At 59.5% G+C, this 15,144-nt stretch overlaps 1 protein-coding gene across 4 annotated transcripts in view; it reads right to left on the reverse strand.

Moving 5' to 3' along the window:
• The window catches only part of PHACTR3 (phosphatase and actin regulator 3), a 212,891-nt gene that overhangs the window by 24,186 nt on the left and 173,561 nt on the right, over positions 1-15,144 (reverse strand). For all 4 annotated transcript variants that reach the window (XM_041733502.1, XM_041733504.1, XM_041733505.1 and 1 more), the window contains exon 8: positions 13,196-13,349. In XM_041733502.1, coding sequence (XP_041589436.1) covers positions 13,196-13,349 — 154 coding nt within the window. The remainder of the gene's footprint in view (positions 1-13,195; positions 13,350-15,144) is intronic.

Genomic DNA, 15,144 nt, shown 5'->3' on the forward strand with positions numbered 1-15,144 from the left:
GGGTGGGGTGAGCTGGGCAGGCACAAGCTCACGCCCTCGCTCAGCTACTCTGGCTACCAACGACTCTGAGCCTTGGTTTCCCCACAGGCCAGATGGAGGCGACAAGTATCCCCTCGGGCTTAGCTGCCATGACGTCACGAGGTGCTGAGCCCAGGTGGACCGTGCCGCTCGGGCGGTGGCTGCTCAGGTAACACTCCAGAAACGTCTATGTGCAGGATGCACAGAGCTTTCAGATTCTGGAGTCCGTGGCCTCAAGGGTGAGAGATCACGGGCTGATCCAGCATTTTGCAAATGCGGGATGAAAGGGAAAAGGAAAGCAGCTCCACGGGTACGCTCCCGCCACAGCTGTGCCGCTCTTCACTGCACATGCACGGCTGGTGGTTTCTGCCGTTCTCCCTCACGAGTGCTGTTGGGCAGTGAGCTCTGTACGAGCCTACGCTCGGCTGCCTTCTTCCCTCCACTGTCTGAAAACCCCTTTGAAGACTGACCCACTGGGACGCCTGCGTGGCTCAGGGGTTGAGCATCTGCCAGCCCAGGGCGTGATCCTGGGGTCCTGGGATCGAGTCCCGCGTCGGGCTCCTGCATGGAGCCTGCTTCTCCTTCTGCCTGTGTCTCTGCTTCTCTCTCTCTCGAGATCTCATGAATAAATACATAAAATCTTTAAAAAAAAAAAAAAACAAAACTGACCCACTGGCGCTTCTGAGACCAAGCCGGTGGATGTGCTCTCGTGCAGCGGGGGCCGAGCTCACCTCTGAGGATCCTTGCCAGGGGTCAGGCTGGTGCCGGGAGAGCGTTCTGCTGCCCGGGGCGGTCTTCAGCCCGAGACCTCGCCTGACTCTGAGTCCCAGGTCAGCGCGGGCCCGGCTCCTCGGCAGCTGAGGAAGACCGTGGCCGCCCGGCCTGCCTGCTTCCTGCAGACAGAAACACCTGACCCCGAGCGCGCCCAACCTCAAATCTCCAGTTATTCCGCAGGAGCCAACAGCTGGAGAAGTGGCTTCCAAGGCCGCTGTGCTTTCCTCTGGTTGCATTTAATGCCGCCCCATTTCCAGGAGACCGAGAGGCATGTGTGGTCCCTGGACCTCAGTGGAAAACCACTGACTGCTCACTGTCTGTCTGAGAGGAGCGTGAAATCGGAGGGAAGATACGTGGTGGGAAGCGAACGGTCAGCAGCAGGAAACACGACCCTCCGGACGCCGCGCTGCCCCTCAGGGCCTCGATCCCGAGCTCGTGCCGCTCCCGACCACGGCCCAGCAGCGCAAATCTGCCCGCGGAGGCTCCCCGCGCGGTCCCCACGCTCCTTCTGCAGGCTCACCTGTCCTCTCGGGTTGACCACTGTTGAGGCGCCAGGGGGCCCACCAACGCCATCCAAACCTGGACACAGGACCTCCCTCACGCGTGACCCTGCCTCCTGCCTGCACCCCTGCCCCCAGGCACAGCGTCCAGAGCCACCCTGGCGGGCGGGCGAGCTCCTCAGACCCTCCACCCACCCCAGTCCTGCTCCTCCCCTGCTCTCAAGTCCACTCGCCTGCAGACAGCGTCGGTCCCCTCGGCCAGTGGCACTTGCAGGACGGGCATCGACCTGACCCATCCTGCCCCCTGCACTCGCCCACCTGCCCCCTGCACTCGCCCCCCCCCCACCGTGTGGAGGGAGAGCTGTCTTCCTCAGGTGCCCCTCACCCCGGGGACTGTGACCCCCAGGGGCGCTCGCCGCCTCTTACAGAGGCCAGACATCTCTGCCCATCACTTAGCACCAACTTACTGAGCATCAGGGACATATCAGTGACACAAGAGGCAGGATCCTAGGGTCTTGGGGGTGGGGGGTGGGGTGGACAGGGGACACAGGCCTTGAGGAGGCAAAGAAAGAGGTAATTTCAGGCCCCAGGGTGATGAGGAAAACAGTAGGATGATGTGATGGGAGAGTCGGGAGTCAGGGGTCAGGGTGGTCATGGCAGGTCCCTCCAGGGAGGACACTGCTGGGCCAGGGATAAATTACCTGTGGACGGGGAGCAGGGAAGGCCTACCACTGGCCCCACGGGGCCCTGTGGCCCTGCGCCCACCACATCCCCCCACAGCCATGCCGGGTCCCCCGTGGCCACCCCGAGTCCCCCATGGCCACGCTGGGTCCTCACGGCCACCCTGAGTTCCCCATGGACATGCTGGGTCCCCCTCAGTCACCCCGAGTCCCCCACGGCCACACTGGGCCCCCTGCGGCCACCCTGAGTTCCCCATGGCCATGCCGGTTCAGGACTTGTGCTTTTATTTTGCAGGTGCTCTTGGCCTGGGACCTCCTTGTGCTCCCGCCTGCAGGTTACAGACACCTACTGACCCATCAGCAGATGCTCCGGGCCACCCACCCTCCAATGGCCGTCCCATCCCTGCCTGCCTCCTGCCGAGCCCCCCTCCCCACCCAGCATCCTGCACCTCCGTGGCCAGTCTGCACATCTTTCCTCATGCACCTCTTGGCACACGCGCCAATTCATGCACACCTCTGAGTGGGTCTTGCCATCATCGCTTGCAGGAACCAGACCCTCCTGTCCTCAGGGGTGCACACCCCATATGTGGCCACGGGCATTTGGTGCTGCCCAGAAAACCAGTCCTGTTCTCCTGTGCTCTCCCTGGAAGTAACTTAAAGCCTCACCTTCCAGCACAGCAGCCGCGGATAAGTGCGGGGCGGGAGGCAGAGTTTCCACCCTTCGTGAGGACAGCAGTAAGTTACCAGAAGAGCAACATTCTGCAGGTGGGCGCCCCGTCTGGGGCGATGGGAGGGTGATGCTCTCGGCACAGATGCAGCGACACACGCACAATGTCCTGAGCCCACGGGACCCAGAGCAAAGTCCCCGGGCCACTGCAGGCCGACTCAGCCCGGCGGAGGGGATGCTACGGCACCGGAAGCCGGGCTTTAGCTGCGGGGGGTCATCAGCTTCCTACAGCATGTGCGAGACGAGAGCAGGACGGCCTGGCCTCGGGTGGGGAGCCCAGGAGTTGGGGGCAGGGGCTCCGGAACCTGCGTCCTCTGCTCACCAACAGCTTCGTCTCCCCGGGTCCCCCGTCTGCATAGTGTGCACCACCGTCCCTGCCTGGGGCTTTGGTCAGGCTTGAAAAGCAATCGGTCAGGGGCCAAGATGCTGCAGCTGCCGTGAAATCCGGCGTCAGAGGCTGGTGCTCTCCCTTCCGCTTCCCTGGAACCTAACAACGGACACCTTGTGGGATTGAGAATCGTTGGCCACGCGGGTTCAAGTCCAAGGCCGCAGGGGAAGAAGGGTTCAGCAAGCCCCGGCTCACCGCCCGCCAGCCTCGCAGCCTGAATGACGGCGCCTGGGGGACGCCACCTCTGCAGCTCAGCACATGTCCCAGGACCTGAAATCGACCTCCTCACCTGCGGCACACGGGGAAGATGAAGGGTCTCTGACCTCGGATGTTACCCTCTGTCTTGTGTCTCGTCCCCACAGACAAGGGGCAGCTCCTACAGTGACGCCTTGTGCCCCGAGGCAGTGAATCACAGCAGGTGTCAGGCAAAGGGGAGATGGGAAGACAGCAGCCGGGCTCTCGGGCCACGTGCACTGTGGGCGTCCTGGGTGTGTGTCACCTGCGCACACGTGGAGGGGCCAGCCCCGAGAGAGCCCCCGGCCAGGCGGGGAGGCTCATGACCTGCCTGGGGCTGCACAGCGCAGTCTGGCTCAGGTCAGCCTGACTCTGGGGACCCTGCTCCAGGCCAGGGCTGGATCCAGACACCCCCCGACGCAGCAGGGGGTGCCCTGCACCACGACATTCACATTTGCTCCAATGGGGGAGAACAGTGCCGACCTCGGTGTGTAGCATGTGTCAGGCCAGGGTCACCCGTGGAGGCAGCCCGGGTGCCATCTGGAACCAACAGGAATGCCCATCTCTCCGCATCGTCCTGAGGGCAAAGAGGCTGCAAAGATCTGGAAAGCGGACACATGTACCCGTCTGCTTGCAGCCACCTCACCCCCGCCCCCCCAGCAAGGCAGACGCACCTGCTGACGATGTGACAGCAGAACCCGGGTGCCTCCCTGGGGCCCGGACTCAACCATCACACCATTTTCCTCCCCCGTCTTTAAACCTCAACTCCCAAGAGTGGAACCTTCACTTCACATGTGCAAATTACCCCCCGGCTCTTCGCGGGTGCGGCTCGGTCATTTCTGGGTCATGTGGCTGCCGGCAGGGGCGAGGGGGCGTGTGGACGGCGCCCTCACCAGGCCGGGGTGGATTCGTGGTTCCTTACGATGACTTACGTCAATACAAACGTCAAGAAGTAATATTTTAAGGTAGTATTACTTCAAAGTCTTATTGTCAACTTTTAATTGGGGATGAAAGTTCCTCTGGCATGAATTTCTGCGTCTGCCGCTGCTAATGAACTTGAGAGCGTCCCGCGTGCTCGTGACAGGCTTTGCTCCGTCCTCCTGGGCCATGCGCTCCAGGCTCCTGCCCGCTGACCACTGGGCTCCGGCCGTGGTCCCTGATGAGCGGCCCTCGCTCCTGGGGAACGACGAGAGTGTCTAATCCAAAGTGCCTTTGTCCTCCTGCTCTTCTTATTGTTCTTCTCGTCCTCCTGTTTCTGGAAATGCGGCTCATGAAAATAATCCATAAAAAGGAAAACACTGACGTGTGAAAAGGAGCCCTGTAGTTTTACTTTAAAAGTAAAGCTCTGGAGGGAAAGTCCAAGTCTGTTGATTGTAGGAAGAACAAAGCTGGAAGATCCATCTGTTCCTCCCATACGAGATACTACTAAAAACGAACACTCGAGTTCTGTGTCGCAGTACGGAAACCCTTCCGAGAGAACGCTATGTGGCAAGATCTCATTTACGCGAAGAGGGCCTCCATAAAAAAAATATATATATATATATATATATATATATATGTATATATATATACACACTTTTTATAGTAAAATGCAGAGATGCTTTTGAAATCCTGTATAAAAAAATATATCCCATAGAATTAAAATGAAGAATGGAGGGACTCCAGGCAAAGGGGATGCAGGAGGAAATCAAACAGACCCACACACCCTGAATGATGCAACAGTGTTATCCAAGGTAGCTGCACCCTTGGCTCTGAGCACCCTGGTGGCCAAAGCAAAAAGGGAAACATGATTAATTACAACGTGGACATTCTCTCTCTCTCTCTCCTTTTTCTGAGTAGGCTCCACACCCAAAATGAAGCCCAATGTGGGGCTTGAACTCACAACCCCGAGATCAAGACATGAGCTGAGATCAAGAATCAGACGCTCGACCTACTGAGCCCCACAGCTGCCTCTAAAGTGTGCATTTCTCCTTAAGAGACTAACAGGTGGCTGTGGTGGAAAAGCACAGCTTACTGTGATTCTGAAGCCTCAGGGCACAGTCTCCCCAGGGTTGCGAGGAAGCCATACGGGGCGTTGTAGGGCAACAGGACACTTGGGGAAGAAGAGCCCTGTGAGAACCCAGACCCCTTCTCAGGAGCTCCAGAGTGGGGTCCGGGATCAGTGTTTTCACCAAGCTCCCTGGCAATCCCGACACACAGCCAGGGGTAGGCACCGGTGTGACCAGGTGGACAGCCGGTGACCCACCCACATTTAGCACCATGAGCCCACAGGCGAGCGACGACACTCTTCTAAGCCGGTTTTCCTCATCTGGAAAATAGGACCTTGGATGACAGATAACCCAGAGAGGCCTTGTGAGCCTTTGCGGGGAGAATGTGCGTGAGGGACTCCGCAGGGAGCCGGTACGGAGAAGACTGAATAAATGTTAGTGACGACCATTATCAATAAGCACGCTTCTCTGGCCCCATCTTGCAGGGTGCCCGTGGGACTGGATTCGAGTCACTCAGGATGAGCTGGGTCCCCCCCTGCAGGGTGGGGGGGAATGGATATTTATCACCGCCGGCTGCTGCTACGAACCCCTGACCCCTGCGGTGGAGCTTCACCCCCTGCCCAGAGGGGAGGCTTCCTCTCCAGCAATTAAGTCTTTTTTTTTCTGGTTAGCCCACAAAAAGATTTCTATATATTTGAAATTCTGTGTCCACATAACGGAGACCCCGCAAGGGGCCCTCACCACCCCTGAGGCTTCGGTGGACGGAACGTACTAAAGCCATGACTCAGGTCGTTGGTCCAGGCAACCCCGCCAGAAAGCCGGTACCAATCTCCATCCCCATCCTTGAGAGCATCCAGCCTCTTCCTTAAAATTCTGCAGATTTCCAGCGGCGGGTGGGGGCAGCTGCACAAAACACTTTTTTTTTTTTTCTGGGAACTTGTGTTTCCATGGAGGCTGAGTGGTGGCAGACTGTTCTGGATGCACAGAACAAAATGTACAAAGGGACACGCTCGAGGATCATTTAACTCCCATGTTAACATGCTAAGTACCAGCTCCCCAAGGACATTACCGAGCCGTAATCAGTTCTCACGACGTGGCCCCAGAATGGAAGCCCCCCGCCCTCCGCCACGGGACGATTAATAGAAAGTTCCTGCATCACTGAGGCTCCTCTGTCTCCAGGCAGATTATACAACAGTTACAAATAAGAACAATAATCGCATGAGCATCAACGATGCTGGTGCCACTATGTGACCTGCAAGCTTCTCGGGCCTCCAGGTGAGCGTGCGGTGGGGGGGGCCTCAATCCTCCTCCTGCACAGGTGACAGCTAACCCAGGGGCGCCCCCGGCCAAGCTCCTACCAGCAGCAGCTCCATCCACCCGGGTGCCTCCTGCCAGGAACATGCTCTTATGTTCTTATAGGGGCTAATAACCTAGAACCTTCCCCAGGGGCCCTGGGAGGAAGGTGCTGCCCTGTGTCCATCTTTCAACCAGCGGGGAGACCCGGAGATGGCAATGCTCTCTCGAACTCCCACCGCTGTGACAGTGAGGCGGGGGTCGGACCCACCTGCCACATTTCCCCAGAGCCTGGGTGGCTGCGGGGCCCTTCCTGGACATCACCAAGCCCCACTGCTCCAAGGCAGGGGACACGCTGCATCATCTCTGCCCTCCCCCTGCCCAGAAACGGGCAGGAAGTACCCTGTGCCCAGGGGCCTGTCCCACTGGCTGGAGGCCCGAATGCCCCGTGATGGAAGCAGCCAGACCAAATAAGAAAATGCAAAGCCCTAAGATCAGTGAGGCTGAGCTCTCCCAGAAGGCTCCCCCCGGGCCCGGGTGTGGTGTTCAGGGGACACACTTGGAACAGTGGGACGTGTGTGACCCTGGGCAAATCACTGAACCTCTCCTAACGGCCTAGTTTGCTCATCTGTAAAATGGAGTCAATACTATCTACTTCACCCGGTTCCTGCAAGGATTCAATTAAATGAGGGGAAGCGAGCAACACGTACTGCGGGGGGCGGGGGCTGAGACATGAAAGCTCTCGGGCATCCTTCCTCACCACGCCCCTTACGTGGTGCGCACAACAGGGTGCAGGCCAGACAGTCCGTGCCCTTGGGCATAGTTTCTAGGCTGTGCCTACTGCGTGCGGCGTGGGGGCCGCGGGTCCCTCATAGGCCGCCTGCCGATGCCCCACACGTCTCAGGGGTGCGCTGTGCTCCCGGACGGAGGGAGGCCTCTGACTTCACGGGGTCCCCGGACCCAGCGCACAGAGCCGGGGACAGCGACCACCTCACCCCCGACAGCCCTGGGAGCGCCCGCGAGTTAAAGGCCTTAAAGGTCTGGAAATTAAAGGAAATAAAACAAAACAGAAACACTCCATGCACTCGAGGCAACGGTGGATGGCACGTTGCCGCGGCAACCGGGGCTGAATTATTCAGCAAGTGAGAGCAGAAGACCCTGGAAGGAGGCAAACTAAGACAAAGGGATCCAATTAAACCGTTTCTGCGGGGAACAAGTGGCCGACCCTCTGGGACACGACTTTTCAACTGCCGATCCCTGCGGGTCCGGTTCCGGGGCTGCTTTTCCCTGTTCCGACCTGGCGACGAATGTCCAAGGAGCTACAATGTTCTAGTCCTTGGTTTAAAATTAATCACAGATCCAGTGAGTAATGGGGGAGATCAAGTCCAGGGCCCGTGTCCCGGGTACCTCTCAGTTAAGGGCCCTTCCAGAGAGAGAGAGAGAGAGCGAGCGAGAGCACGAGCAGGGGGAGGGGCAGAGGGAGAAGGAGAAGCAGGCTCCCCCCTGAGCAGGGAGCCCGATGGGGGGCTGGATCCCCCCAGGAGCATGACCTGAGCCAAAGGCAGACACTTAAGTCACTGAGCCATCCAGGCGCCCCACGGCTTTTCTCTTTAAATCAGTTCACTTAATCCTCTGTTTTGAAAGAGAACTTGGTTTATCTAATAGAAAACCATCAGCAGTCGGCATAACTGGGAGGCAGCTCAAAAATAACATGGTTAATATATTTTTCACCTCTGGCTAGGGAAGGAGTTCTTGAACATGACGCAAACAGCACGAGCCATACAGCATACCAGCGGTCGGCAAACTGTGTCCCGTGGGCCGCGGCCTGTATTTGCAAATAAAGTTTTATTGGCACGCGGCCAGGCCCACTCCTGCCCCAGGGGCTACCGGCTGCCTCCGTGCTAGGACAGTCGAGTTGTGTGGTGATAACAGACACGGCTGGTCCACAAAGCTGAAGAGACTCACTCTCTGGCCCTTCACAGAGAAACCTGCCCATGCCTGACGTAGGACTGCTCATCCAGCAACCGGCCTGCACGCAGGAAAGCATGAACAAAATGAAAATACAAGCCCCCAAATTGAGAAATAAGGACTGGAAGCCAGCATTCCCAAAGTCAACTCCTAAAGTCATTAAGACGAAGAAGGCAGTGGGTTAAGTGCGTGAAAAGAAGAAACCAAATAGCTGAAAAATACTGAGAAAATGCTCCAACTCGCTAAAATAAGACAACACCAAACCTGCGATTGCACGTCGCATCAAGGACACCAGCAACCATGCAGGCCAGGCTTGACTAACTAGCGTGTTCTCTTGGCCATGGTGATGGGCCCAGGGATGAGCATGGGATCCAAATTTGTCTAATCAGCCCCTTCTAACCCTTGGTCAAGGCGGCTGGTTCGGGTATGGGCTCCTGTAGAGATCTAAGCCTGGAGCTTGGAGGATTAGGATCTCAGTGAAAGAGCCAGAGAACGAGGACACCCAGAGCACAACAGAGTCCAGAAGCAGAAAGAGGCCAGTTCCTGCGAATGCCATGCGAGCACCTGGATCCAGCCATGCCTGAAGCACATGCAGATGCTGGAAGCCCCGTAGGGCAGAGTGTGCACCTAGCGGCCTGCACGGTGCCTGTAACATCACAGTTATTCAGCAAGGAGCTCCCCGGTGTGTGACTGCAGGAATAGGGCCCGTGCACTGGTAAGAGAAAGGAGCAGTTTGCAGAGGCGTGGAGGCGGCAGAGAGAGGATAGAGACAGGCCCCTCCACCAGGGCTCCAGCAGGCGGGCAGGAGGCTCTGGGCACGGCACGCCCGTCCCCGTGGCTTCTCATTTGAGTCTCAGATCAGCCCGGTGAGTAGACAGGAAACCTCTTCCCCTTTATGACAGAAACGATTCGTAAGCAGAACGTGGGGCTGGTGCTTCAGCAGCGACGCTGACGGGGGAACGCAGGCTGCCAGGCGCTGGGGGGCCTGCACCCCTGGAGACGCTCGTCACAGCCCCCGCGACGGTGCTGCGGCTTGAGCACACAAGGTCCCGTCCCGTCCTTCATGGGACACGCTGGAGCCGGATGGCTGGCGAGAGGTGGGGGTCCCTGCCCATGCTCACTGTGTGCTGGGACTGCACCCCGGGGCCCCACCTGCCCAGCGGGGGGCTGCGTCTCTGCAGCCTGCGATCCCCACGGGGGGCCTCACCCACCCACGCAGGCTGTCAGGGCCGCACCAAAGCATCAGCCACCCACGTCCCACCAGGATGCGGGCACCGAGTCCTCCCAACATCACCCCAGGCTGTGGAGATCATCCCCACTACCTCCCCAGTCCCCAGTGGGATGCAAGAACCCCCCGCCCTGCCTCCCAGTGTGGGTGAGGTCCGGGCACAGGTCTGGGTGGACCCCCGCAGCCCCCGCGGAGCTCCTCCAACACCGCAGACACCAGAGCCGATGCCGGGTGTGGTCACGCAGCCGTGAGCGTGGCCGTCCTGGCACCCTCAGGCTCCCCGCAGCCTACAGGCCCCCTGCACAGCCCGTTTCCCACAAAGGGCCTTGGGACTCCCAGGGAGGAAAGGCCGAGGTGCCCCACCCGCTCGCGTACCGCTGCACCACGTGCCGCGGCAGTAAAGGCTCTGATGTGTCCCGCAGCACAGTCCACTCTCGTCGCGCTTCCCCAACCGGGCCGGCCTCAGGGTACTTGCTCACACCCGATGCCTGCCGTCTCCGCAGCCGTCCCCTCAGAGGGCCTCCCCTCAGCTGACCCTGCTCCCCCTGCCCTGGGGCATGTGGCCTGCGCCCCAGTCCCCTCTCCCTCCGTGATAGCGCCGTCCCTTAGGGATTCATGCATCTGAGTCCTCCCCCCGGCCTCCCGCGGGTGCTCCTGGAGCATCTTCCTCGTACGGAGCACCCGGGTGGGTGCCGGCCTCACAGCTCGAGCGAGGAATGTGCACTGCCAGAGTGATCGCCGCCGCCCAGAGCTGGACCCGGCACCTCCGCGGTGCCTGCCCTTCAAGGAGAGAACGGTCTCTGCTGAATGAGCAGACCAAGTGATAAACACTTGACGGGTGTCACAGGCCCCTTCCAATCAGGCTAACATGGCCCCTGGTGGGAGGTTCCCTCAACGCATCGTTATCAGGCAAAATGTTCTGGTGTGAGGTTGGGGTGGGGCTCACATCGATCTGCATTTTAAGCAGCTTCCCCATGGGGTTCCCCATCCCCAGGTAACCACCAGGCACCCTGACAACGGTCTGTGCACAGGCACCCTCGGCCGCACAGCTCGGAGCCAACGCAGGAAGGGGTCCTGGCTCCCAGGGGTCAGAAGCCCAACCTCGAGCACCTGCCGCATGGCTATGGCTCTGCAACACGCCTTCCTCATGGGATCTCCCTGAATCAGACAATGGCCTCGGATGGCCAGCACCCCACTTAACAGATGAGAAAACCAAGACCTGGGGGTGAGGCACCCCAGCGCGCCCATCACTGCAGAGCAGAACGCAGGTCTGCGTGAGTCCAGGTCGTTAGGACACGGGCTGGGAGCCGAGCGGCCTGCGGCAACGTGTGCCATGCTGCACCCGCCCCTCCTCTGCCACGGGCCTGGCAGCTGGCGTCATCCCCATTTTACAGGCAAGGAAACCGCGGCGCAGAGAATCACAGCACCCAGGGTCTGGGCTTCAGCCACACACACACATCGCCCTCCACCCCGAAAGCACTCAGTAGAGGATCCCAGAGGAAGGTGGGTACGCCTGGGCCCACGCGCCCCGGCTCGGAGCAGACGCAGGGCTGGACCACTGAACACAGAGCCCTGGGCCTCCAGCAGAGGAAAGACCCGCTGGAGAAGTCCAGGGCGACCTTCCGATCAGGGCGTCGTGACGAGAACTGATTCTGTCCCCCACCCCCAACGGGACTCGCAGCAGTGACTGGGGACAGTGTTGCTTGTCACAGCTGCGTGGGGAGGGCAGGTCGTGAGCCTCTCCTGGGTGGAAGCTGGTGCCGCTGCTGAGTGTCCTCACGCGCAGGACGGCCCCGCCACAGAGTCATCTGGCCGCAGACGTCAGGAGTGCCACCGAGGTGGGCCACCCGGGTGGCTCGGCGGCTGAGCACCTGCCTTTGGCTCAGGGCGTGACCCCGGGGTCCCGGGATCAAGTCCCACATCGGGCTCCCTGCAGGGAGCCTGCTTCTCCCTCTGCTTGTCTCTCTGCCTGTCTCTGTGTCTGTCTCTCATGAATAAATAAAACCTTTAAAAAAAAATAAAGGAGCACCGAGGTTGGGAGACCCTCGCCACCCCACGTGTGGCCTACAGACCAGCAGCACTGGTGTCCCCTGGGAGCTTGTCTAAAACCCAGGCCCTCAGGCCCCGCTCTACCTGCCTCATCAGAACCTGCATCTTCCCAGGGCTGCTGCAGGGGACCTGGGTGTGGGGGGCAGTGAGAAGTGGATCAAAGGCAATCGGGCATGAGGCCCGGGGCAGCTGGTCCAGCTCACCGTCGGGATCTGTCTCTTCCTGCTCTGCGGGACCAGCTTCTGGGTTTAAGGAGGGAATGGGGGCTGGAGGGGATCCAGGACACTGTCCCTTCAAGCGCAGCCCATCGAGACCCCACAGGTGCTGGAGGAAGGTCGGGGAGATGGCAACATGTGGGCGGCAGAGCTATGGCACTGAACCCCGCTGACAGGTCCTCTCCAACACCCGCACCCCAATCCTGGGGCTACGATCCCACCACACTCCCGGGACGACGGGAAGAAGCAGAGGCCCCTGCTGGAGTAGCCTGACCTCCACGAAAGCCCCCTGGTTCACACTCAGCTCTGGGCTGGCTCCGTGGCAGGGGATGCGGGTGAGAGCTGGGAGGCCCAGCATGCTCTGGGTTCTGGGCCCCAGGGACCCCAGTTCCTGGAAAGCGACCTAGAGAATCATCCAGTGCTTGAAACCGCCGCACCCTGCCAGGCCTGCCCGGGCCACGTTACAAAGCATCCTGCCTCAGGGCGCGGAACTGGATCCCCGCAGACCTCAGCCGGACACCCACAGCCCCACGCTGCCCTGGCCCGTAACGCGGAGCATCTGCCACCAGCCAGCCCCGCTGACCCCCGGGGGGACCCTCGCTCACGGCTCCGGGGCACAGCCGGGCGGCAGGTAGGCTCAGCCTGGGGCACATACTGTGCCCCAAAATAGATTTCCAGCTTTTGTTGAAAAAATTAGATCTGGCCACGCTAAGTGCAACCCTTGCCGGGAAATGAGCAGGAGGGGGGGCAGTGGCCTCTCTCTAGACACCGACCAGGCGCGTCCTCCCCACTGTGTCAGAGGCTTCCCCACCTGCACCCCCCACCACTCCGGCGGGTGCCTGGCCTCTGGAGACCAGAGCTTCTCCACCGGGGGACGGGGGGACAGTTTTGATCATCACAGGAGGACGTCACGTGTAGAGACCAAGCCTGCTGCTCAGCCCCTGACAGGGACACCCGGCCCCACAACAGAGCATGTTGTGGCTCACCTGGCGCACATGTGGCCAGGTGAGGAGCCACCGCCAGGGCCCTGTCCGGGCGTCCGGGGACGGCAGGGCCTCAGAGGGGCTCGGGCTGCCCCAGCCGGGGAGCGGGGGGGAGGCAGCCCCGCCTCGTGGCGACGCGCCACTACTCACTTGGAGAGTTTCATCTCAATCTGCTGCCGGATTTCCTGTCTCTCTTCATCAGTCCTCCTGGGGAAAATATTCCTGTCTTCCAATTCCTGCTTGCTGGGCCGATTCCTCAGCTTCACTGCCAGGAGCTCCTTCTTGCATTTCCTTGGCAGCGTTCCTGGGAGCCACCGAAGAGAGGGGACAACAAGAAAACAAGTATTAGTCAAGTGCCGGCTTGTTGATCTAGCCACCCACCTGCTGGGAGGAGTCCGCACCAGAGCCACAGGGGCCCAGTGTCAGCCTGGGGTGCCTTCCTGCGGGGGACGCGGGGGACACGGGGAGAAAGGGAGGTTACCACCCACGGGCCACGCGTTCTGTGGGCGGACAAGCCATCGAATATCCCAGGCCTCCGGGGACGGTTGTCCCGGGGTGCTTATTAATGGCACCCAGTCCTTTTTCTGAGCGTGGACGGAGACCTAGTTGCTTTCTGCACGGCAGCCGCCTGCCGCCCCTTCCCCACACGGTCCACGCTCCCCGCTGACCACCCCTGGCTACGCGGGTCTTCTTTCAGAGCCTAGGACATCCCACCTCAGGGCCTCTGCAGCAGGCCTGCCCTCCGCCTGCCACCCTGCTCTGCTGGACCATCTGGGGTCCTGTCCCCACAGCCCGCTCGAACCCTCCTGAAGAGGCCCAATCGAGCTCCATCCCCATCCCCATCCCCATCGGGCCACACCATTAACTCCCCCCAGTATCTGATCCCTTCCCCATCGGTTACTTTATTCCTCCTCCAGGAGACCATGCTCCAGGGCTGTCCGCCCTCCCCGGGCCCCAGGTCAGTGCAGATGCAGCAGGTTCCCAATCAATACTGAGTGAAGGAACGGGGGTCGGGTCCGACCCGGGGCCTTCGAGCCCAGGCTGGTCTGTACTTCCACACGCGTCTAGGACCAGCTGAGCAAGATCTCAGAGAACAGAACGTCTAAACGGAGAGAAGTGGGGTTCGGCGGTGTGTGTGGGCAGAGAGGGATCATCCATCGGGGCACTAGGAGGAGGCTCGTGGCTTCGGTGAGCTTTCTGAACGACTCCCCACCTGCCCTGGCCGGGAGCCAGGAAGCACGACATCGGGTGTGTGGCCTTGCAGCCCTACCAGGAATAGGGATTTCAATCCTGGGGCTCAGGCCGTCATCCAGCGGGGACGCTCCCGTAGGTGGAGGCAAACGCTATTTCTCGAGAGGAAGGGCTCCCAGAGAAAGCCAACGCGCAGGGTCGAAGAACACAAAGCAAATGAGTCTAATACCGTGACAGCTTAACAGAAGTTTGGGATAAAGTAAGACACAGAAATTTGGGCTCAGCTGAGGTTTGAATTTCTAATATGAGCTCGTTTGCTCTGTGTTTTATAGAGACAGCGAAAAATAATGACTCCACGAACCACTGCACCAAGGGCTCCAGCCTGAATTTGTTTTAATAGCTTTATAAATGACTAGAGCCCCATATTTACGGCATCATAAAGAGCCTGAAGGAGTCACAGGCGTTTTTCCGTTAGTCTTTACTGTGTGTTCTGGGGTAAATCGAAAGCTCTGGTGGCATTCGTGAATTAAGGGAGTCTCAAAGGTCTCGGGACAAATCCTTCATGAATGTCAAGGGTTTAATACGCGGCGAGCAGGGATTGCCATTTTCAGAGAACCAAATGTGCTCAACCATGAAACGGCCCTGAACGCGATTTAATCTTTTTAGCTTTTGATAACGAAAGTCTGTTAAGCCCATTGCAAATGTCTTGGGTTTCTTATTACAAACTTCAATCCTGTTTGTTCTTAACTGAGAAAAAGATCCCTTCATCAGAGATTTCCAGACATAAATGAGAATTCGCACCACACGGGGTCTCTGCGCCAGGACCAAACGGTTTTCCCAGCCTCTACAGGCACAGTGTGCACAGTAGGGCCACAGCAGAAACTCGTGGGAGCGTGCACACAGTAGGG

The sequence above is a fragment of the Vulpes lagopus genome, chromosome 18 (genome assembly GCF_018345385.1).
Source record: "Vulpes lagopus strain Blue_001 chromosome 18, ASM1834538v1, whole genome shotgun sequence".
In the NCBI taxonomy this organism is placed as follows: domain Eukaryota; kingdom Metazoa; phylum Chordata; class Mammalia; order Carnivora; family Canidae; genus Vulpes; species Vulpes lagopus.